The 23,264-nt window shown below is 36.3% G+C and overlaps 2 protein-coding genes across 3 annotated transcripts; one reads left to right on the plus strand and one right to left on the minus strand.

Annotated features, from left to right (window-relative positions):
- The first annotated feature begins 5,805 nt into the window (after positions 1-5,805).
- LOC148934071 (uncharacterized) lies at positions 5,806-7,952 on the plus strand. The gene is made up of 8 exons (XM_089062172.1): positions 5,806-5,908; positions 5,982-6,041; positions 6,724-6,819; positions 7,010-7,088; positions 7,162-7,391; positions 7,467-7,574; positions 7,651-7,657; positions 7,766-7,952. The coding sequence occupies exons 5-8, from the start codon at positions 7,350-7,352 to the stop codon at positions 7,876-7,878; spliced, it is 270 nt and encodes an 89-aa protein (XP_088918298.1). The 5' UTR covers positions 5,806-5,908; positions 5,982-6,041; positions 6,724-6,819; positions 7,010-7,088; positions 7,162-7,349; the 3' UTR covers positions 7,879-7,952.
- A 1,126-nt stretch (positions 7,953-9,078) lies between these two features.
- LOC125220450 (protein transport protein SEC31 homolog B-like) lies at positions 9,079-20,019 on the minus strand. 2 transcript variants are annotated; one of them, XM_089063763.1, is made up of 22 exons: positions 19,455-20,018; positions 18,592-18,655; positions 18,368-18,490; positions 17,059-17,155; positions 16,939-16,975; positions 16,722-16,827; positions 16,561-16,618; positions 15,660-15,757; positions 15,405-15,524; positions 15,053-15,095; positions 14,323-14,432; positions 14,126-14,253; positions 13,495-14,041; positions 13,332-13,424; positions 12,022-12,207; positions 11,723-11,936; positions 11,361-11,467; positions 11,106-11,291; positions 10,870-10,995; positions 10,506-10,788; positions 9,608-9,846; positions 9,079-9,508 (listed from the first exon to the last, which is right to left on the minus strand). In XM_089063763.1, exons 1-22 carry the CDS (start codon positions 19,772-19,774, stop codon positions 9,419-9,421), a joined length of 3,375 nt encoding a protein of 1,124 aa, XP_088919889.1. In that variant the 5' UTR covers positions 19,775-20,018; the 3' UTR covers positions 9,079-9,418. The 2 variants fall into 2 exon arrangements, with proteins under 2 accessions (XP_088919889.1, XP_088919884.1); XM_089063758.1 differs by having other exon boundaries at positions 14,126-14,432; positions 19,455-20,019.
- Positions 20,020-23,264: the final 3,245 nt, after the last annotated feature.

Genomic DNA, 23,264 nt, shown 5'->3' on the forward strand with positions numbered 1-23,264 from the left:
CAAGTGAAGAGGTTGAAGAGCTACGAAAGGAAGTCCAGGATGTGAAGAAGGAGATGCAGTTGATGAGGAAGGAAATGATAAAGGAACTTGGTGGGATCAGAAAGGAATTGAACGGGAATCGAGAGGAAGTGAAGACCCTGAGGGGCAACATTGTAGATTTGGCGGTGAAGTGCGCCAAATAAAATGAGCGAATGACGGAAGCGGTGGAGCTTTCGATGAAAATGTTGAAGTGGCTGCAGCAGACGCTCCCCTTGACCCAGTCGAAGGTAACTCCTGGGTCCAGCAGTGAAGTCAAGCAGCCCATCCAGAGCAGTCCCTCCGTCAAGCGACCGCAGCAATCGCTCAAGCAGTTGATCTCCCCGCCCGTTCCCAAACAAGTTCCAGCCCCATCTAAATCAAAGTCTATAGTGAGGAAGCCAGTACCCGAACAGCCAGCACAGGAAGAGGAAGAGCTGGAGCAGCCAGCAAAGAAGAAAGTAAAGATGACCCGACCCGGAATCCTACCCCAGTCTGGCTCTCGAGGGAGCCAGCCCCAGAAGTGAATCACCACCCCATGACCAAGTAACTTTTAATTTTCTTGCTTTCAGTTTTTTTTGTTATTATTTATGTTACCTATGTGTGTTTTGTAATTGTTTGTGTCTTCTCCCACTTAGCCCACTGTGTGGTCTAAGTGTGAGTAGTTTGTATTTTCTGTTTTATTGTGCTTTTCTCCCACTTAGCCCAATGCTTGGTCTAAGTGTGAGAAGTTTTTGTTTTTATAAACTGTTTTGTTGTTTTGCATTGATCTCTCTGTTTCCCCCCTTCACGACGATGGCTTGGGGACAAGCTTGAGTGAAGTGGGAGGGGGAGAGGAGTCAATGCATGAATTTGTCTGCATGTTAAGAGTCTTTAGGTCTAAGTTTTGTTGTGTCGCATGAGCCAGTGAATATAATACGGCATGATTCCCTTAGTGAAAGTAATTGAAAGTAGGAGGCATTTCAACTTAGAAGTTTTTTTCCTTTAATAAGCCAAGTCAATCTGAGTGAAGTGAGAACGATGGAGGATGCCTTTTGCTTACTTAGTTGTGAAGCCCTACTATAATAGCGAGTTATAAGCCTTAAATAACTTTGAGCTAACACATGTTTAAGGGCCGCCACTGAATGCTTAGGGAGAAGAGTTGTGAAGGAGAAAAAAATAGGAAATTGGGTTATGAAGGTATAAGCTAGACGAAGTCCAGGGTAAGGTGTTATAAGCTGGACGAAGTCCAGAAGAGAGGAGGAAATGGAGGAATGGAAATTGTCTAAAGGATAGGAACAATAATAGCCTGACCCAGGAAAAGGAGGAACTCTCATAACCCGACGGTTCAGTGGTGTGGCAATAACTTAACAGAGAATCGATCCTAACATCTCTGGTGAGGAATGAGTGATCGAGTGAATCCAACAATTAGGTAAGAAAAAGGGCTATCTTGACGAGCTGACAGATTGGCTAGGTAGAGGAAGGGAAAGGGCCTATTTGGAGGAGTGCAACCTATTGGATTGACCTTAATCTTGTGGGGACGGTTGCCTAAAAGTTGAAGCTAGCTCATGCATATGTGTTTATGTGTTTGTATGTTTTTTTTCTTAAAATTTTTAAGTTTTAAATTGTGTCTAGGTCTAGGAGATTGTCTAGAGTCTAAAGAGTCGGTCAGGGGATAACCTTGCTTGAAATTCGCCTTATTCTTTTTCCTTTCTCTTGTCTTTATACTTGAGGACAAGTATGGTTTAAGTGTGAGCAGTTTGATAAGGCTAATTTCATGCATCGGTTATATGGTGAAAAACGTTACATTTTGTTGGGTCTAACACGGTTTATAAGCCAGGTGTGTGACAGAATCGCTAGACCAAGGAGGTGTTGAAGGAAACAATCTAGCGAAGGAATGAAGTAAAAATGAGCAGAATCTAAGGGAAAAGAAGGCGTGAAAGAGGGAGTCAATAGCTGAGGGCAAAAAAGTCTATCTATACCTCGCTGGGCCCCACTCCAACGCCTATAAATAGAAGAGCATGCAACACACAAATCATCACTCTTTTTCGCTCACTCTTAGCTCACACACATAACACACACTTGGGAATGGGAGATCTGGGGTAGTTTCGGTTCCGAAAGGGTTCATTTCTTCAGAAAGTTTCAGTCGCAACACCGTCCGCTTGAGGGCGAAGATACAATCTCTCTAAATTTCAGTTTGTTTTGCACTTTCACGGTCGAACTTCACTTTTGGGAGTCGATTCGGTTGTTGATGCTACTGATTATCTATTCACTTCTGTTCGTTTGCGTTTATCTGTGATTTTTCAAGTTGATTTACATAGATCCTGCTGTTGAGAGTTTATTTTGATAAGTTATATGTCGATCTCTGTTTTTGCTGCGGTGGTAATCGATCTGGGAATTTGGTGATAGATCTGTGGTTTGTTGATTGATTGGAGGTTGTTGTCTAAATCTGAAGTTATGAAATGTTTCTTTTGGTTGGAGTTTGTGTCGGACGCTTGGATCCAGAGTGGATTTAGCGTCTGAGGTCGGATCCGAAGTGAGGAGGTTGAGTCGTGCATGGATTTGAGTTTTCCGCTTGCTTTCGGTTTTACTTCGTCTAGCATCTGTAGATCTGTTTAGTTCTTCATTGTTACTCTTTAAAATGGTTTAGATTCGGTCTGCTCTATTCTGATTTGGTTCATGTTGTTTTTATTCTGAGTTTTTACGCAATTTGGTTGAAGAAGATGATGTCGCTGTTTGTTAGTACCAGAGTTAGTTGTTTTGCCAGCTTTTCGTCCGTGCTCTGTTTTTTTCAGTCATGGTCCCCACGGTCAATTTGTTTCCCAGGTCTAGGTAATTAGAGTAGTTTCTTAGATCTAGTGTTTGTTCGGGTAACTTTCGTGCATGCTTTTGTTGTTTCGCCTAGGTCTAGCTGTTAGCGTAGCAGTTTTAAATTCCCAAGTTAAGTTTATTTTCCTCAACCCAAGAAAAATGCGTGGCAGCAGCCAACCCCAAAAACAAGTCCAAATCCTTGAACATGATTATTACGCATCCATCTCTGTGGGATCGATCCCTACTTCTCTATGCTAGGTTTAGTAAAGTGGTTGAGGGTTTTTGAAAGAGTGTTCTGTGTGTCCGACGACCAGGATTTTCCAACGACCAACGAGTTCCTAGACCGCGTGATCTAGAGGATTTGCTGGACCCAGGGAACCTGTTAAATTCTTTCTGCGCGCACAGTGTGTTTACCGACCAGAGTTTCGCTCTTTTCAATGCTTCACCCCCCGGTGCCACAGAATCACGCTTGAAAAGAAAACAATAAAAACAATATGCGGCATCATTCGAGACACTATATTTAAGCCAATCACGATCCTTGTACCAAACATCTCTAAAACATCTATTGTCTTTTCCTTGACGTGTATTTTGAAAATTGAATCCTTTTGGTTGACAAGTACCTTTAGCTACATACTATCTACGATTTCGATCACGAATATTCACATCATAACTTGCAATTGAACTTCGTTTACCAGGATCAGCTTCAATTTCATCTTTATCAATTATTTGGTTTGAATCTTGTGACTCTTATTTATAATTGTGATTGGTTGGGTTAATTATTCAATAATTTTGGGCTTGAAATTCATATTATTTGGGCTTCAACAACTTGACCCAAATTGTGTCAGCCGATCTCACTCTTCTTTCTCATTCTTTTTCTCATTCTTCTTTCTCATGCCTCAGCTTAGGTGACGAAAACTTATCAGAATTCGGAGGGGGAGGGGGCGACGTCGGAAGCTTTCGGAGGGGGCGATGTTGAAAAATTTATGTCCCGGTCCATGTCGGCGGGTCGCCCCCCTCCTGCCCCCCTAGATCCGCCATTGCTCTATGTTCTTCGCGTTACTTATAACATAACGTTGTGTTGTTCTCCCTTTCTAGCACGTGTGATTTTTGTAAAGTGTAGAAAATTTTCGTCAAGTTTAGCATATCTTGAGTTCCTTTTCAGTAAGTACAATACCAAACCATCAATAACATTGATAGTCCAGAGTAGTTACTTGAGAAATTTGTTGCATGACTAATGATAGTTCTACCAATTGAATTTCAGACCCCAAATCACCTACAAATCCCGCACAACCACAATTCTCTCACCAAATCACTGGTAGATTGAATTTCAGCTCTTCGACAATCCAATAAGTCCCTAAATTTCATCATCCCAGGGGGTTTTCGGTTTGCAAGATTATATCCCATGATTAAATTGTACTAGTGTTTGGTTCATGAGATTGAATCTCATTACTTAATCCTGAATGGATCACTACAAAAAAAAAGCCAGTTTGCAAGCACATATGGTGCTTGCAAAATCTGGCAGAATTGCGACCAAAAAAGCGACCAAATTGCAAAAATAGATGGGTGCAAATAAGTTGCGACAACTTCTCCGAGCAAACTAATTATGCTTGCTAATTTGCGAGCACACGGTGCTAGAAAATTAATATTTGGTCGCAATCACCGACAAAATGCGAGTAAACTAATCGTGCTTGCAATTTGGTCGCTGTTTAGCTAGCACACTTTATAGTGCTTGCAAATGTGCTCGCAAATTTGCTAGCACACTTTATAGTGCTCGCAAAATATTAGATCTAATCCTGATTGTACCTGCTCAATCTCTAATTCTTTCCCATTCCCATTTCTCCTTTCTCTTCTTTTTCTCCATTCTCTTTATCTAAACAAAAAACCCTAAATCTCCACCATGAATCCCGCATAGTTGCCAAAATCTAAGGTGCTTTTCTATTCCAGTTTGTTTCGTCTTCGATTCGGTAGATCCACAAGTGTTTTCATCGGGAATTCTGTTTAATTTTTTGATTTTGAAGCGCGAGTTCCGTGATTTCATCAGCAGATCCGTGAGTTTTTGTGATTCTATTTTAATTTTTTGAAGCGTGATTCTGTTTAATTTTTTGATTTCGTATGCATGCACGTCTGCCGTCGGGATTCCGCTGCGTTGTTCGCATATTAGCCGTTGCTGCCGGGATTCCGCCGCGCTGCTACCCCTCTTCCTCTCCGCCGTCGTTGCGCATTCTTCCTCTGTCGCTCGGCATTCTTCCTCTGTCGCTCGACCACTTCAATTCGTCCAAAGTCAGAAACATCTCATGGAAACCTAGGTACTGATCTTCTTCCTCTGTGCCGCCCGACCTCTTTTACCATTTTTTTATATTTGCTGTCAGCTACATTTTTGTGATTGAGAACTCCTTTCAGTCTTACCTTTTAGATTTCTGGAAATTGAGTTGATTAAGTTGGAGCTTCTTTTATGAAAGGATTACAGAAGAAATCTAAGCTTTCATTTTACAACAGATAGCTTCGCAATCGCTGCTTGAAACCTGTTTTTTTTTTTCTGTGAAATATTGCTTTACCAATCAATAATTGGAAGTGTTGAAGCAATCACCCTCGGAATAGGGAAACGACACTTAGACTGTGTTATGAGTCTGTTCTTACTCTTCATTTTCAGGCGCGCATAAACTAATTCAGCTAAACGTCGTTTTATTGCAATCATATGCATACTAGTTTGTTTTGTGATTGTTAATCAGATACTGATGAATTTTGGTATTGCGTTGTTGTTCGCTTTCATTTTAGTATTGTGATGTATGATTGCTGCCTGCCAAAATTGCTTCCACACACATGTATTCAAGCTTGATGCTCTAGTCTCACGCATCTGGTTCAAATATTTATCGATCGTCGTGAATATCTATAGCATATGTTGTTGATTATTACTCTGCAATTTTCCCTTCTGATATTAATAGGTATTGTATATATTTTTCATTAAATGTTTTCTTATTTTGCAACTTCTTCTGGATGTTTCTCTTAGGATCTCATTGCCACTGCTGGGGCAGACTCGAATGCTGTAGTTTTTGATAGATCATCAGGCCAAGTAGTATCTACTCTCACTGGCCACTCAAAGAAGGTTGGCACTGAACATTGCCTTGTTTGGACTCTTTCATGAAGATGGATAAAAACATTCTTTGGTTCTTCTCTAGGTTACAAGAGTCAAATTTGCTGCGGAAGGTGAATTAGTGGTTACTGGCTCTGCTGATAAGGTAATAGCTACCATGATTTCAGCCCATTTTAATCTCTTTTAATACAGCTTTATATTGGTACAATTTAGCTCATTGTTTCTCTCTTGTTTCCCTCCTATTTAATTATTCTATTACTCTTGTGTTTTGTTAGTTGTTAGTTGCTAACTTTCTCTGAGCATTTGATGCAAACTTCTCTCCTTTTAGGTGACTTAACATTACTCAACTCTGGTTATATTATTTGCTCTTATAATTATTTTTATCATAATAATGATTTGAAAGTATGTCAAATACTGTGGGAGAGAGCACTAATAATCACTTCTCTCCTTTTCTTGTTAGGCATGAACTTTGTTATCCATTAATTTGACTGTCAGAATATTTGTAACATCTTTTGGTCGAATTAGGTTCTTTTATGTCAGTTTGGAACAATGGAGTGCTTATGGTTTTCCAATAGTCAAATGGTGTATGCTGTCCACTTGTTTATTGAGCTTGAAACTATGACAAGACTTTGGAGATGGAATTCTTTTTGATGATGATGTATTGAAATTTGAAACTGTATCCACCTTAGTCACAATGAAACTATATCCTCTATTGATAGCTTTCATTTTTTGATGATTAAGCTATGTTTTTATGTTTCTATTTGGATATTGGTGAATTTGCATAATGTTTCATATGTATTAATATATCTTTTTGTTGTTGGACATAGGTTTGTGGTAGAATTGTAGTTGATTTGTCGCTGCAGATCCCCCTCCTCCCCTGCCTCTATCGCCACTCCCCTCAGCTCTTCCCGACCCTACTCGTGGTATTAATCTTTTATTTGCATAATGTATAAAGGAAGATCCCTGTAACAGATTGGGTTTATTACATATATTCTTCTACTGATAGCTTTCATTTTGTGAAGATTAAGTTATGTTTTATGCTTCTATTTGGATATTGGTGAATTTGCATAATGTTTCATAAGTATTAATATATCTTTTTGTTGTTGGACATAGGTTTGTGGTAGACTTGTAGCTGATCTGTCGCTGCTGGACGTGTTTTACTTGTATCAGGCTCCAATCACCCCCATCCCATGTAAGAAAAAATATAACATCATTTGCTCAGCTCTGGAACTCTGCATAACTTATGTTTATGCTTGAACTTATAGTTAAATGCCTAGAGGAGGATTTACCGGACGACTTAGAGGAGCCTCATCCCGTGGCACACCTCTTAAGGAACTAGAGGACATTCCTCCCGAGCTAGAGAAACTCTTCACACTTTTTAACGCATTCGAAGGGGAAGAAGAAGGGGAAGAAGAAATGGAAGAAGGGGAAGAAGAAAGGGAAGAAGGGGGTGATGACATCCTGTGTTGCATTTGATGTAACAGCCAAAAAAATGGTAAGAATTGCATTTTCCAGTTTCAATTGTTTACATTTTTAATTATTGTTAAATTTTTATTGAAATTCTTTATAGGCTAAAGAGAACCAGGGAAAGCTCCCTCCATTTTGGGACCTATTTCTCAAGACTCATAGGCTAAAGGACTCACACGAGTTATGTTCACAACAAGCCAAAGAAATTGAGGTAATTTGCTGATTGTGTTTTACTTGAGATTGTCGTGTGGAAAGAAAATTTAGACCCTCAAAATCTCTACTTTTAGATATTCAGTTGATCTATAGAAATTTTACTTCTTTGTAGATAGAATTAATAGGATTCTGCCTGATGATTCAGTTGATGCCTGACTTGCTTGAGTTTTACTTCTTTCAGTTCATGAGATCTCATGAGATTTCTCGAGCAACGACTACAGCCTTTGCATCAAGAGATCGCAGAATTGCGGGAACTCGTAAATGTCCTTATTCAGCAAGTCCAAGGAAGAGTGGCTAAATAGATTTGAACTAAATTGTGGGAGATTTCATGTTTATGATGGGATGCAAAATACAGTTAGTATTTGTTTGAACTAATCTTGTTTAATCTGGAAAATGGATTGAATTGAAGTGTGAAATAATATTTTGTTTTGTATCTATGTAAAATTTGAATTTTCGTCATTCAATTGAATTATTTCATATTATGATTTGAAAAAATAAATCCTAATATTAATTTTTAAAAAAATTACAAAAATTTAATAGATCAGTGGTACTTGCAAATTGAAGTCAGAAAATGCAATTATTTTTTGCGAGCACAGTGAATGCTCGCTAAAGTTGAATATGGCGACAACCTTTAGGAAGTTTTGCGAGCAAAAAATGCTTGCAATGTACTAATTTGACTGTTAGATTTTGCAAGCAACTTTGCGAGCACTAGTTAATGTGCTTGCAAATTTTTAAGCATGTGCTTGCAAATGTGCTCGCAAATTTTGCTACGAACGAAATGGGAAGCACCTTTCTTGCTTGCAAAGTGCTTGCAAAATGACTATTTGCAAGCATATATGCTTATTTGCAAGCATTTTGGTGCTTGCAAAACAACTTTTTTTTTGTAGTGGATAGTGATCATGTGATAATTAGTCATAGCTAACCCCCTCTTATTAAATAATCTCACAAATTAATCCTAGATTTTACTATTTTATCTAGGAAACCAAAGCACAACGGGGTGAACACCACCCATATCCTACAACTTTCCCTCATACTTATTTGTACATACAAAGTTAGTGTGTTTTATCACGGCCAAACAGTAAGGATAATACACAGATGTAAAAGGGTATAAATTTTCGTCGGGGGTCAAAGACTTTGATGTTTAAATAATTTTATAGTTTAGTATAGTATTTTAGTTACTTTTAAATTTCAAATAATTAAACTATATACTAGTATAAAGCACACGTCTTATTATTTATAATTAAACTAGGAATTTAATGATTAAGAATCAATTTTCATTACATTATCTATCCTTTAAAAAATATTTGAAACATTTGCAGTATATAGTAAGTACTCTAGTATATTTTCTGTTTTATGCTCGTGAAGCGATACTAGTTGGACATGTTCATATAAGAGCCAAAGCCCAGGGAATCTTACCAGAGTTGAAGTGGTGGATATGCAATGTAAAAAATTGATACTGTTTTTTTAATAATCCAAAAACCAAGTAAAGTAGAACGCAAAGATTGTCATAAAAAGATACTAGTATAAGTAGTTTCCATAGCCAAACCTTGAACAAAATTACAACAGTGCGCTGTGCTTGAATTAATTAAAAGAGTAATCTACATCTCAACGCTAAATATATTATCTGGATAATAATTTCCCAAAACAGAAAAGAAATACTCTTGGCTCTGTAAAACCATCTAACGTTGGAGTTGTTATCAAAGAATCCAATCAAATTGAACCTGTCCCGAAAGAGTAAAAACAAGAACCTGTATATAAATTCTTGTGTACAGACCTCTCACTTGAACGTGAACCAACGACTACAATTTGATGCTACATCACAAGTACTCACGCTCGAATAATTTATCTTAAGTTCTGTCTGGTCTTGATCATTCTTTTCAGTGTTGCTAACCAGAAGTTGCATTCATCCCAATCACTTGTTGTGAGGATAACCTATATCACATCATTCACATGCAAAGCCATCAATTGAAAAGGGAGAAGAATAAATCAAAAACCGAAAAAAGATATAGCTGTTGGAGATTTCTCCTGTACCTGGATCTGAAGGGCAGTGGAAAAATCACCATTGTCCAGTGCATGACAAAGCTGTACGAGCTTTTCTGCAGCATTTCTAGATATGTCTCCACTATTAAGTTTTGCAAACAAGGCGCCTAACTTCTTTGAGTTGTCCTCTATTTCTCTCTTCTTAGCTGGATTCGCCCGCGATCCGCCCAATGCTTCACTTGTCTCGTTAAAGAGTCTAGTTAGCGTTGCAATGACAGGCTTCTGTTGTGCTGTAGGAGATTTCAAATGTTGTGTCAGGGAGTAAAACCAAATGGAATAAGGTTCTTCATACAACATTAACAATTAGTACAGGTTTTGCAATAAAAGTTATGGCACACTTCCAAGTGTTTACTTAAGAGTTTCAACCTCAATCATAAAACTCAATAATTGTAAACAGGGAAAATAAATTCCAAAACAATAGCTCACTGCTCAAGTGGGATATTGATTCTCTGCTCAACGCTCAATCACTCTCTCGTGGCTCATATTGATTCTCAATCTGCATTTTCACTTCTTTTACCTTGACCCAACTACGTTTTTTTACAAAGAACATATGGAAAGATTTTCCTAATCCACAGAAGAGGGATATTCCACAGTTGAAGGCAATGATTGGTTTAATATAGCCTTTTAGCTTTACTTATAACCTTACTATAGTAAGCCCTTAATCTATTGTAGTTTGGTTTCCGTCTTTTTAACACACTATTCAAGTAATTGGTGAACAATGTTTGTAAAAGAGTGAATAAAGAAAAGTGTGATTAAAAAAAATTGAAGGGAAATTTTTTTTGAGAAAATAGAGTTGAGAGTTGATGAAAGGATCTGCAGGCATTTGATAAGTTGCTTCTATAACTCTTCAATAGATTTAATTAAAGTGGGAGTGGGAAAAGAAGCTCACCAGGAACATTTGACGTATCAACAGTCTGCACTGTAGGAGGGGGAGCAGCAGGAGTAACTGGTGGTTGCATAGCAACTGGTGGAGAAGGACTAGAAGGTTGCACTGGATTCATGCCAGGTCTTTGAGCCCCTGAATTGCCAATTGGCATGAATCCTGTAGAAGGTGGGGTAGGAGCCACAACCTGGGACATAACTTGCCTAGTAGTTGGTACCACTTGAGATGTGTTACCACCATATGCAGGCATACCCTGAGGGCCAGCTTGATAACCAGAGTTAGCAGCCCCCTACATAATATGCAATTCATGCACTCAGAAATGGCAGTTGAATTTAAAAGAAGGGGGTAAGAATTAAGGAGGCTAGCATACTGGATATAACTGAGAACCCAAAGTTGATGGCTGCTGATATTGCTCTGCGTTTCTCAATAATGGAGGGGTTGAGGGAATAAATTTCGCAGGAGGCGGAGCATTAACAGGTGGAGGAAGAAAGTTTCCCTGCAATGATATAGATAACAGATGTTCTCTAATCAGAATTTAACTTCACCACAACCACCCAAACATATAGATGTAGCATTAATATAGAAACCAAACCATACTGGACTCACCACTGGAGCTGTAGTTACAGGAGAAGGGACAAACATAGGAGGCGTAGGAGTATTAGACTGTGCAACTGGCTGATAAGTAGGAGGAGCATTATAAGCACTTCTATATGAAACAGCAGGTGTTGCCTGCTGATAATTATCATACTGACTGCTCGCATTGGTTGGTGGGATATGGGATGCTCGAGTATCCTGAGGAAGAGAAAATATATCTAAGACTACAATACTAACATTTTAATCAAAGAAGGGTGAAATATATACCTGATAATAATGTTGAGAAGTGCCAACACCACTGTAACTATTATCATATACAGCTCCCACTTGAGAGTGACTATTATCATAAGTTGCTGTATTCACAATCTCTTTCTCTGAAATATACCCATAGAAGGTTGTAATGTTTTTAATATAAAATTTATTGCACAAAAAGAAGAATGATGGGGAATGAATTATATTAAATGAGCCATTGGTAAACAGTTACTATTTGCAGAAGCAACTCGAAATCTGACAATAAGTTCAGCAAATTGAGAAAGGTATGCATTCAGTTTAGTGGCAGACAATTGTAGCCCTTTCTGGAGACAGACTATAAGGAGAGCATATAGAGATGAAATAGCATAACCACAGACCTGGCTCAGTTGAACGAGCAATACGATCACGCAAGATAGTGATTTCAGTAGACAATTCTTCAGTCCCCAGAAGATTTAAGTACTCCATCGCCGTAGTTAAAAGCCCTTGACTTGCTAATATTTCAGAATATTTCTCAACTAGCTTACACAGTGAGTCACTAAATCGCTTTTGCCCAGAAGCCAAAGCAAAGACGATAGTCTTCTCCATTAAATCCTTCAAGGGTAAAACTAAACCATGTGAATTCATCTCCCACTGAGCTTAGACTGTTTTAAATAACACTAAGTGGATGTGTGCTTACCTGGAGACGGTCTACATAGGACTTTCCATCATGTTCTGCTGACAGATTCTTCGACCAAATTTCGACAGTTTTGTCTATGTTTCCAGCACAGATATAACATAGAGTTGCGGCAGTTGTATCACCAGCAGACATGAGTTTAGCAGCAAGAGTGTCACATAATAGCGTCCACTCATCTGTCGGTGCAAACTGGATAACAGCAAGAGACCAGAAACGAGACATGTCAGAATTTTTTTAGCCTAGCAGTCTAGCACGCAAACAAAAAAAGATTTACTTGTGGAGTTAACCCATAAATATGTTCCACACAGAATACATGTGCGCACGACACTTAATATCCATAGAAGATTAATTCGTGCAAACTCCAAACCATTAGAATTACCATCACTGGTAATAAAACATATAAGGAGTTGATATGTTGAATGTTAATACAGAGCATTAAATGAATGAAATCTCATACTATAGTATACTAGTACTTACTATATAACATGTGGCCCCTTAATCATAACTCATAGTATTTGTTAAAGTCTTGTTTTATATATATGTAGTAGTTTAAGATGCAAATATAAATCATTAGGAATGCATCTAAGGATGTAACCTACAAAAACCACCCCTCATTTATAACACATAGCTTTGATAAACACCTTAATGGCAACTGATCTTCCATAGACAAGCAAAGGCCTATACTAAGAGTTAGGATTTTAGTTACAGGTCATGAACATTGCTATGTTACCTTATAACATAAAATAGATGCAAATATAATACTCCCTCTGTCCGCCATTAGGAGTCCCATTCATGGGCGGCACGGGTTTTAAGAAATGTTAAGAAAAGTGGGTGGAAAAAAGTTAGTGGAATAAGGGTTCCACTTATATATATTAGTTTTAAATGAAATGTGAGTGGAATGAGTTAGTGGAAGGTGGGACCCTATTACCATTTATGGAAAAAGTGAACCGAGACTCTTATTCGCGGACGGACTAAAATGGAAAAACGGGAGGGAGTACTATAGAGCAAAAGAAACATTGTCTACTTTTCAATACACAGATGTCGTCATCTACACCTCTGTAAAAGAACATACTCATTATGTTTTATAACATGAAATCTGCAAATAGCTCCTCTAGACAATGTTAATTCTTTATCAAGATATACATTAAGCACTGATCCCTGAGAGAATCAGAGTATGAAGGCAGACAAGCTATCTGGGTTTAAATTTCAAAAGTTTACAATCTAAAATATGTTTACATAAATAGGTCGGACGTAACAACAATTTGAAATTTTACAAACTCCAACTTTGTCTAAAGAGGAAATGATAGACTTACAGTACAAAAGAGAGCAAGGGTTTCCTTCCACGATTTCAGAGGTCTGGTGTTTGCTATGCTCATTAAGTCATTGTTTACCATTGCAGAAACAACCTGAAGTAACTAAAGTTTAGTCATTCTAAGAGATAATAGAAAGCCAGCAATGTAAACAATGACTCCCCACCTTCAGGTAGGGAGAGCGACTTGTCTTGAGGTACTGGTCACGTGTGCTCTCCCACAATGAAGTACCACCAACATGAGATATGACCAAGGCATCTGCCAAACGGTTGGCAGAAATGCACTGTGCAACTGCCCCCTTGTAATCACCAACAATTAAAGCACGTTGGACAGCATCATCAAATGAAGGGTCAGAACTCTCCTCCAGTCCGTCAATTTCTTGATGAGATTCTTTTACAGCGTCTCCTACAACTTCGCCCTTGGAATTAGCCACAGGTGTATCTGCCTTGGGGCTAGGTAAATTGTTAAAGAAATCTTCCCCATTGTCAGTTGCAAACAAGGCAGATTCTCTGTACCCAGAAACACCTGTTTTAATAGTTTTACTCTCATCAAGACTAAGATCTTCAACCTGCTCTGCAAGATCATTCTGCTCAGACTTGCTTTCTTCAATAGGCTGACTGAAACCAAGATGGGAAAGCAGCTTTGACCGTGCAGTTCCATCCTCATTGAACATAACCTTCATGAAGCCCCATGTTTCTCGTTCGTCTTCAGATCTGAGCAGGAAATAATAAGTAAATATAGGCCTAAGAGTTCCTATGCATGCTGATTCTACCAAGTCTAGAATGAAGAAGACGTACTCAGATTCTTGAGATTTCCTTTCACATAAGAGTTTTAGAGCTGATTTATCCCCGTTTTGTATTTCCTTTTCAAACTCAGAAGATCGACTAATCAAACCATGTTCAGTGACTAAATTGTGCACAAAGACCTGGATGTAGAAAAGACTGTCAGAGAGTGTAATATGTGCCAGCAGAACTCTAAAATGCTGTAAGCATACCTCTGAAGATCCAGCAGGTTGTTCAGCAGAATTAAATGAAATGAGCTTCCCACCAAAGCCAAATGAAACTCCAGCTTTTCTCTTGTACCACTTTGGGGCCCTCAGAGGTGCTATATATAATACAAGAACACAAGACATGGCACATAAGACTAACCCAATGCATGACAACAGAGTGCAAGGTAAAAGCCTAAACACTTTCAAGCTTATACCATTTAGTTGCCTCCCTCTATCATCAAGAAAGAGAGAAATGATATCCAGAACTGTTCATTTTTAAACTCTAGTCCCTACTCTGATCCTCTACTGCAAACTATTGCAATAAAAGCATAATACATTTTTCATAAAATGCTGCTTGATCAGACATGACTGATAAAAAAGAGTTAACATATATGTAATGGTGGTATTTAATTTAACCACACAGATAAATTGATGATGTAGTTTCATGTAAGTTAAAAACGGAAAAAAACCAAGGTGATGGAAGGAACAAACTCTAAAGGTGCTACAATATAAAACACTACTGATTTTAAAGTTTGAGAGAAGCCAATCTCAGTAATAGGACATCCAGCTATACCTCCAATGACCAATCAAAGGATAAATTTGAAAAGATAAGATGTAATGAACCTTACAAGTTACAAACGCATTTAAAGATTCTTCACTTATCATTCCATGCTTTCCATGTCGAGATGAAATGATGAATTACACAACTGTTTGTCATATAAAGAATGTAAGTTACCTGCATTAAAGTCGGACTCTCCAAGACCATATCGACCAGCACCCTGCAGTTGACAAAGAATGATTTACTAGGTGAAAAAACAAACCAAAAAACTGTGAGAAATGTTATCAGAAGGAAATGAGAAGAAATATAAATAACAAAAAAAGAACAATTAGTTTTCATAATTTTTTGCAACCATTTCTTATGAACTCAATTAGGCATGTTTTAATGTGACCGTGAGTGATTTATATATACATATGCATCTTCACTTCAGAATGGCAAAATCAATGACAACCCAGCCAATCATGTCACCAATGCATACACAAAACACCAGAAACCAGTAAACCACTGAAAGAGCTCCAGACAAACTAACCTCAATATTATACAGGCCAACTTTCCCATCAAATGAAGATGCTGATATGACTCCAGGAATTTTCGAATACCAGTGAACGTCAAAGTTCCAGTTGGTTCCAGCAGGTAATTCGGCCACAATCTATACAAAAAATATGTTGAGACTGTCATGTGTTACAGAGCTTACTTAATGAAAACCAGAACCAACCCAAGAGAGGACTCTACATGAAAAACAAAGATGGCTTTATTTCAGTAAATATAAACAATCAAAACTTACCTCCCCAGATACTGTGTCCCAGCAAATAGTGCGATTATCTTTGGCACATGTAAGCAGATAAGAGCTGTCAATAGGGCACCAGGACATAGAGATCACACCTGTTCACAATGATTACATTAGTATGAAATCCTAACAAGTGTCAAAGGGTCTACCCACTGGGCATTATCATAAAGGTTACTTGGAACCCAAGGAACAAAATAGAAATATCATACTAATAGATGCAGACAAGGAAGAGAATAAAACAAGAGGTACTATATAACATATTAATTTAATGCTTCAGTTCAGTATATATCTGATTATTATTTGTTGAGCATTTATGTGTTTTTCTTTGTTTTATATTATAGTAATTGCAATATTGTCTACTGGAGACTTGAATTACTAGGCTTAACATTTTATTTGATGAGCTACGACTTTAATTATTAGACATATTATACAATTGTTCTAAGATTTGAGATATTATATCTTTATTTTATTTTCTAAATTTTTGCATTTTATTTTTCATACTATTATATAATATATATATATATATACACACACACACCATTAACAATATCGCTAGGCACTTAAATTGGTTCTTTATGCAAAAGAAAATTGTTAAAATAATAATTCCATGAAAGCTATGAGAAGAACTATTGACTTGTTTGGTTGATCACCAGAATAGTTTATTATTCTCTTGGGTGACCACAATTGGCTTCCACTCGGTCTCATCATCTTTATTAGTCCATTTGGAAGTCATATACCTTCAGAAGCTTGATTTCAGACGAAAAACCAAGTTATAATCTACCAAAGGATTGAGATATCACAAAGAGGATAAGACCAAGTGGAAGCCTATTGGAAACTCAAGAAACAAGTTAGGAAAAAAGGTTATGCAAATGTCAGAAGTAAAACACAGATAATTCACCTTTGGTGTGTCCTACAAACTCTTTCACTGGAGTCATTATATTCCGCATATCCCACATCTGAAAATGAAAGCCGCAATCACCAACAGACACAAATTTAAGTAGCCTTTGAGAAATAATATTGTGCCAATGCACTAACGCTAAGGACATATGTATTGCTTACGCTGAGAGAAGGTGACACATCATCATCAGAAGCAACAATAAGCTGAGTTGCAACATCGGGATTCCACTGCAAAACAGAGCACCTCCTTCTAACTGGATCCGAGAAACTGCAAGGGCATGCATATAAAAGATCATCAGAAAAAGGAACATAAGGGACATTATTCAGTGGCTCAACACAACAATGTAATTTCACATTAACTCAAATACAGATGACATACCTTATAACTGGCTTTTGCTTCTTCAGATCCCACACCACTGAAATTACAATTAATCCTTGTCATTCTAACGCAATGTATATTCAAGAGGAAAAAAATCCATTATAATGGCAGCATTCTCACCAGTTGTCCCGTTATATGAAGTGGATGCCAGGATATGATGAACCTTGCTGTTCCAGGACAAAAATGAAATTTCACCTTGTGATGCAGATCCGTTACCCTGTTAACATTTCAAAAGGTTGAGTTCTCATCCCAATCTGGATGTGGAAATAACTGACAAGAGAGGCAGCATAGTTTAAAACCGATAGGCCAAAACCTATTAATTACTAGAGATCAGAAGCAAAACCGATCTGAAAGGGAAAATAGAAATGGAAAACTCGATAATCTATGTGGGGTCAGTGAAAACAATTTTTGGTCTACACATGTTTAAAATGCCCATAAGAAGCATTCCACAAAGTAATCTACACATGAGAAATACATCATTCGCTTTCTATTTATCTTGAAGAAGATATCCTTTGTCTTGAACCCTGAGGGCACTAGTTTACAAGACCATACTTTGGTCTTAGCAAGAAGTAAGGTTAAGGGTTTAACCACAGTTTTACATGTTTAGCAGATGCCAGATTCTTATACAAGACTCAACATGCAGAGTAGGCTATCTCAATAACAGAAGATATTCTACCAAACAAATTCCCACTGCATCTTTTATAGTATGTCATTAATCTACTTCTTTCCTTTTCTTTTCCTTTGTCATTTGTCTTAGACATCGAACTTTCTTCGACGAATTCTAATTAATGTCAGTCAGAAATTCATTTTTACTCATCAATGAGACAGCTACCAATGAAGCTGAGAAGCAGATGTTTTTGCTCTACAGAAGCATATGAAGCCTAGCTTTCTGTTTTATAGAGGTGGTTTTTTTCCTCAAAAGAAATAGTTTCAGTTTGTGGCCACAAGGTAAATGCTAGTCCAAAAGCCACAATATCAGTGAATCAGCTCATAGTGAATTTTCACAGATCAATAAAATGTTGCTCAACACGTATTACTAAATCCATAAAAATCTTTGTTACCTGCCCCAAGGATTGTGGTGTCAGGTGACTCCAGGATAAAACTGTAGGGTTTTATAACATGATAATCTACTATTAATTTATAAAAAGTGATATACTGCATACAGTTTGTAAACAATTAGTCATCTCTCCCTTGAATGAATTCTGCAGTACATAGACAAGGATTTCATGATTTTTTGAACACAGATCCATCAAACATTTAACGTCTAACATATGAACTACAGAACTCCCCAACAAAGAAAATGGAAAACCAAACAACACATGATACATCATACATGTAAAACATTGCAATATGTTTCAAGAGTTTCCTGTTTTTACATAATTAGTTTAAAGGCCTTGAGTTGGTGCTAGACTTATTAATCACTGCATACCTTCAGTGGTGGAGAAAGATTATGCTCTGCTGGTTTGTTTATATCCCAAATACAAATATCGCCTTCATCGGCACCAGAAGCAATAATGTTTGGAGTAAAAGAATTAAACTCCAACCCACGAACCTGAACCAAAAATCAAAACCACCAAGATATTTGTGAGTCGTATAATTAACATGGGATCCATAAAATGCATTAGTGATATAGAACAAGGAGTAGAATCTCACAGGCCCTTTGTGTCTTGTGAGATTTGTAACTAACGTATTCTCACTTGGATCGGAACCTTCTTTACTGGTGTCAGAAAAGTAATAACATAAATGATATGTAGAAAAAAATACAATTGGAAGTAAAAATCCAATAACTTAATTGAGGAAACATGAGGATAAGCAAAACTAGAGAATAGCACAACCGAGACGAAATTCGGAAACCATACAAAGCGATCAAGTCTTCATATAAACATCAATATTTGTTGATTCTTCTTAGTGTGTTTACACCACATAGGCACATACAACTCATGTTGATTGCAGTTCTAGTATCACATGGATTCAGTCAATTGGCTACTATGTTGATTCTTCTTAGTGTCTTTTGGATTCAGTCAATTGGCTACTAATTTACAACCAAAAAAATAAAAAAGTTCAATATCCTAAACCATACAAATCAGGTGAACTGCAAACCAATCTTACCCAAGAGGAACCACATGTCCACATCACAACAGCATTGTGATGCGAACAGTCTGAAATTGGTCAATTTGATTATACTTTTTTTGTCAAGCAACCTGAGGTCATAGTGAATTTGAAAACATAACCACTCCATTTTGAAATCAAACCGCAACTTACTGCTTTATATTAATAATTTCCAGCACCCATTGTTCAAAAACGTTCATATTTAAATTTCCTAATTCATGAAATCAAGCAATCAAAAGACTCGTCACAGTAATCACATGCAAGTTACAATGCATCAAATATAGCACCGATCACACGAGCATAAAAAAAATGCAGCCATAACCAATAGCCAAGACGAAAATAATCCAATCGTCCGATAAATGGGAGCAATTCTAGATGAGAAACATATCTAAGTAAATAAAATTCACCAGATCAGGGGCTTAGGATTCCAAAGCCCAATGTTGCCGTCGACCAGGCCACCAGCAATTAGACCGAGTGGATACTCCTCCGATTGGGCGGAGGCTTTCCCCCAAGAAATCCGATTGAATCGCTCAGAGCTCGGAATAGTGCCCGCCAGGACCAACTGACGATCGTCGGAAACGAAATCAAGCTCGAATATATCGAGATTGGCAGTGGAGCTGAATTGCAGATCCACCGCCCCCGCCATCGTCCCGGCGGCGATGTACGCACCGTCGGGCGAGAACGCCGTCGAGGCCGATCTGTTGATCCCCTTTATATAGCCCGCCATTGCAAAAATCTATGATGATCTGTGAAACAAGATGCAGCTACGTATCGGAGGAGGGGAAATTCACATAAATCAATCGGCTAATCGCGTGAAACAGATCTAGGTTTATGGGATGATTGGGCGTAGATCGAGGAAGAGTGAGAGAGAATTTTCTCTCTGTTTATTTTGATTTTGTAGATTTTTAGGTTTTGATTTTCCTCTCGCGCTGTGTTTCTGTTACACTTCTAGTTTGGAGAGGAGATCAGAAATGGGGGTGTCAGGGTTTTCTTGCCATGAAAAGGGTATAAATGGAATTTGAGTGATTTAGCAGCCATACTCTAAAAGCGTGTCCAGCTCAGATCGAATTTTGGCGCAACGGAAAGACGAAACTACCCCTCTCTATGCGACTACATTTTCTTTCAATTTTATTTCCCAAAAAAATTGGAGTTACATTAGTTATAAATATATAGTGCAGTACATGCCTTAATTGAATTAGAGTGAGGAGAATTAAAAACCTATTGACCAGCGATTGATAATAATACTAATATAAGTCAGCTGTCCGTTTAATGACACAATTGTTCTCCTTTTAGGGGATCTAGATGGATGGATTGCATGAATATATATTTAACTATGCAAAATAAATAAAAGAGGGATGAATAATTTTAGACTTGTTTGTAATAAGGTGAATGGTTGCTTGATATTACTATATTCCAATTCGTTTTATAGAAGTAGTTAGATATGGTTGGTTCCAAAATTATGAGGGATGAATAATTTAAGACTTGTTTGTAATATGGTGAATGGTTACTTGATAGTATTATTGTATTCCATTCATTTTATAAAAATAGTTAGATATGGTTGGTTCCAAAAATGCTAGTAGTACTTGAACTCTTTTTGTTCTTTTTGGAACTAGATTAAGAGTTACTGCTTAATAAGTTATTAATATGATTTATGAGTCCTCTTATTGCTTAATAGCATCTTAATTCAAAACTAAGACCGAATCTACACCCTTAGATTCTAAGATAGTGAATGAGATAAGAGATTAAATCTCACAAATTTCAATTGATAGTAGATAAAATATCAACAAAGGGGTAAGATCGTTATTCCGTTATCATATCATAATTTTCGTGGTTTTTTTATATCAACATAGTGTATTACAAATATCAACACAATGACACAAGTATTTCAACACAAGTACACAAATATATCAACACAGTTTTATTGCTATTTTACATGCATTATGTTGAAATTTTTTTATGCATTTGTTGATATAAAATATGATAATCAACATATATGAAAGCTGAAATAAAAATTATCAAATTTCATCATCCGAACATTGTCGTAACATATGCAATTAAGACCTCGTTAGAATTCTTATAAAATTACCTTTATTTTGATATATGTTTTGCGAAAAGATAAGTTAAATCAAGAGAGTTAAGTAAATTTAAAGTTTTGAGATGATTTTGAATAGAGAAAAAAATGTTAGTTTTAACTATTATATATAAACTGGTATTATTATAGTTTATATTTAAATTTAAAATATAATCCACTTGACATTATTTCAACCACTAAATCTCTTAATCTAATTATTAGAAATTGGTCTTAATTTAAAATTGCTAATTAGTTAGCAATTGATTACAATCCAATATTATATTATCATAACAATAAATGATTTAATAACATATTTATCAATTATAGTTATTTATTGATTTTATAACTGAATATAATAATTTTAAATTTTCATTAAGATTATTTTAATTAATTATTAATATATAATAAAATAATAACAATAATAATAAATACTAGTATTATTTTCTATTACATGCTTTAGATAATTATATTACACAAGTTAGTAAATTAGCAGTTATTGGTATAATAATAATAATAATAATAATAATAATAATAATAAAATATGACTATTACTATAATTGTAATTAAAAATGATTTGCACTTTTAAGTTATATTTAAAAAATAAATTAATTATTAATTTATAAAAAAATAATAATACTTCATCCGTCCCATAAAAGATGTCACATTTTTATTTTCATAAATTTTTTTCTCACACATTAATATAAAAATTATATATTCTCTTTCCACTTAACACACAAAACAAACCCTCTTAAAATTCTCGTGCAATCCAACAAGTGTAACATCTTTTATGGGACGGAGGATTAACTTGATGAGTTAGCCTAAAACTCGAAGGATTAGGGTTAGGGTTGAAAATCAGTAATCCAAAAAATTCACAACCAGAATAGTTCGCACCCAAATGGTCCGATAATCCGAGCAAGTTGGTCTCATTGACATTCCTAGTTTTACATTCAATAAAGTAATTTTTTTTTGTATAATGTTTAATAAAGTACTCCCTCTGTCCGCGAGTAGAAGTCCCGTTTTTCTATTTTAGTCCGTCCGCGAATAAGAGCTCCGGTTCATAATTACTATAAATGGTAAAGAAGTCTCACATTCCACTAACTTACTTCACTCACATATCATTTAAAATTAATAATACTCCCTCTGTCCCATAAAAGTTGAGGCAAAACTTCTGGGCACGGAGGTTAAGAATTTATATTAAATAAATAGGAGAGATGAAAAAAGTAGGAAAGATAAGAGAGAGTAAAGTAAATGATGGAATAAAAAAGAGTAATTAGATGTTTTGTCTTTTGTTAAAAAAGGAAATGACTCAACTTTGTTGGGACGGACTAAAAAGGAATACGACTCAATTTTTTTGGGACGGTGGAAGTACAAGTGAGACTCATATTCCACTAACTTTCTTCCACCCAATTTTCTTAGCATTTCTTATAACTCGTACCGAATAGAAATGAGACTCCTATTATCGAGGGAGATCTAAACTTGAGGATAATCACATTTCAAGTGCTTTTTCACTATTTCTTGTTTTTATGTCATTTTTTGGTTCTATATTTACATTTATGTGAGTCGAGAGCATGTTAGTCATTTTCATTTATATGTACTTTAAGATATGTTTGAACTCAAATTATGATATAATATCATTCTAGGATGGCCTATTCCAATGCTTATAGCATCCTAATCCAAAATCAAGACTAAATCTCCACCATTGGATTTAAAAATGAGTGGATGAGATTAAAGCTCACAAATCTCAATAAATAGTAGACAAAATATCAACAAAATGGTAATATCGTCATTATGTTATCATATGATAGTTTTCGTGAGTGTTTTTTTATATCAACATTGTGTGTTACAAATATCAACAATATGACATTAGAATATCAACACAAGGACAAGAAAATATCAATACATTTTTATTGAGATTGGACATGCATAATATTGAGATTTTGCCTACAATATATTGAGATTTTTTGTTGCGTTTGTTGATATAAGCTGCTTATCAACATGTACGAAAATTGAAATATAATTTATCAAATTTCATCACCCGAACATCGTCGGAACATATGCAATTGAGATCTCGTTGGAATCCTTACTAAATTATCTTTAATTTGATATATTTTTTGCGAAAAAATAATTTAAATTGAGAGAATTACGT

This window comes from Salvia hispanica, chromosome 1, assembly GCF_029641045.1.
Source record: "Salvia hispanica isolate PSC_SH4W2 chromosome 1, Shi_PSC_v1, whole genome shotgun sequence".
NCBI classification, from domain to species: domain Eukaryota; kingdom Viridiplantae; phylum Streptophyta; class Magnoliopsida; order Lamiales; family Lamiaceae; genus Salvia; species Salvia hispanica.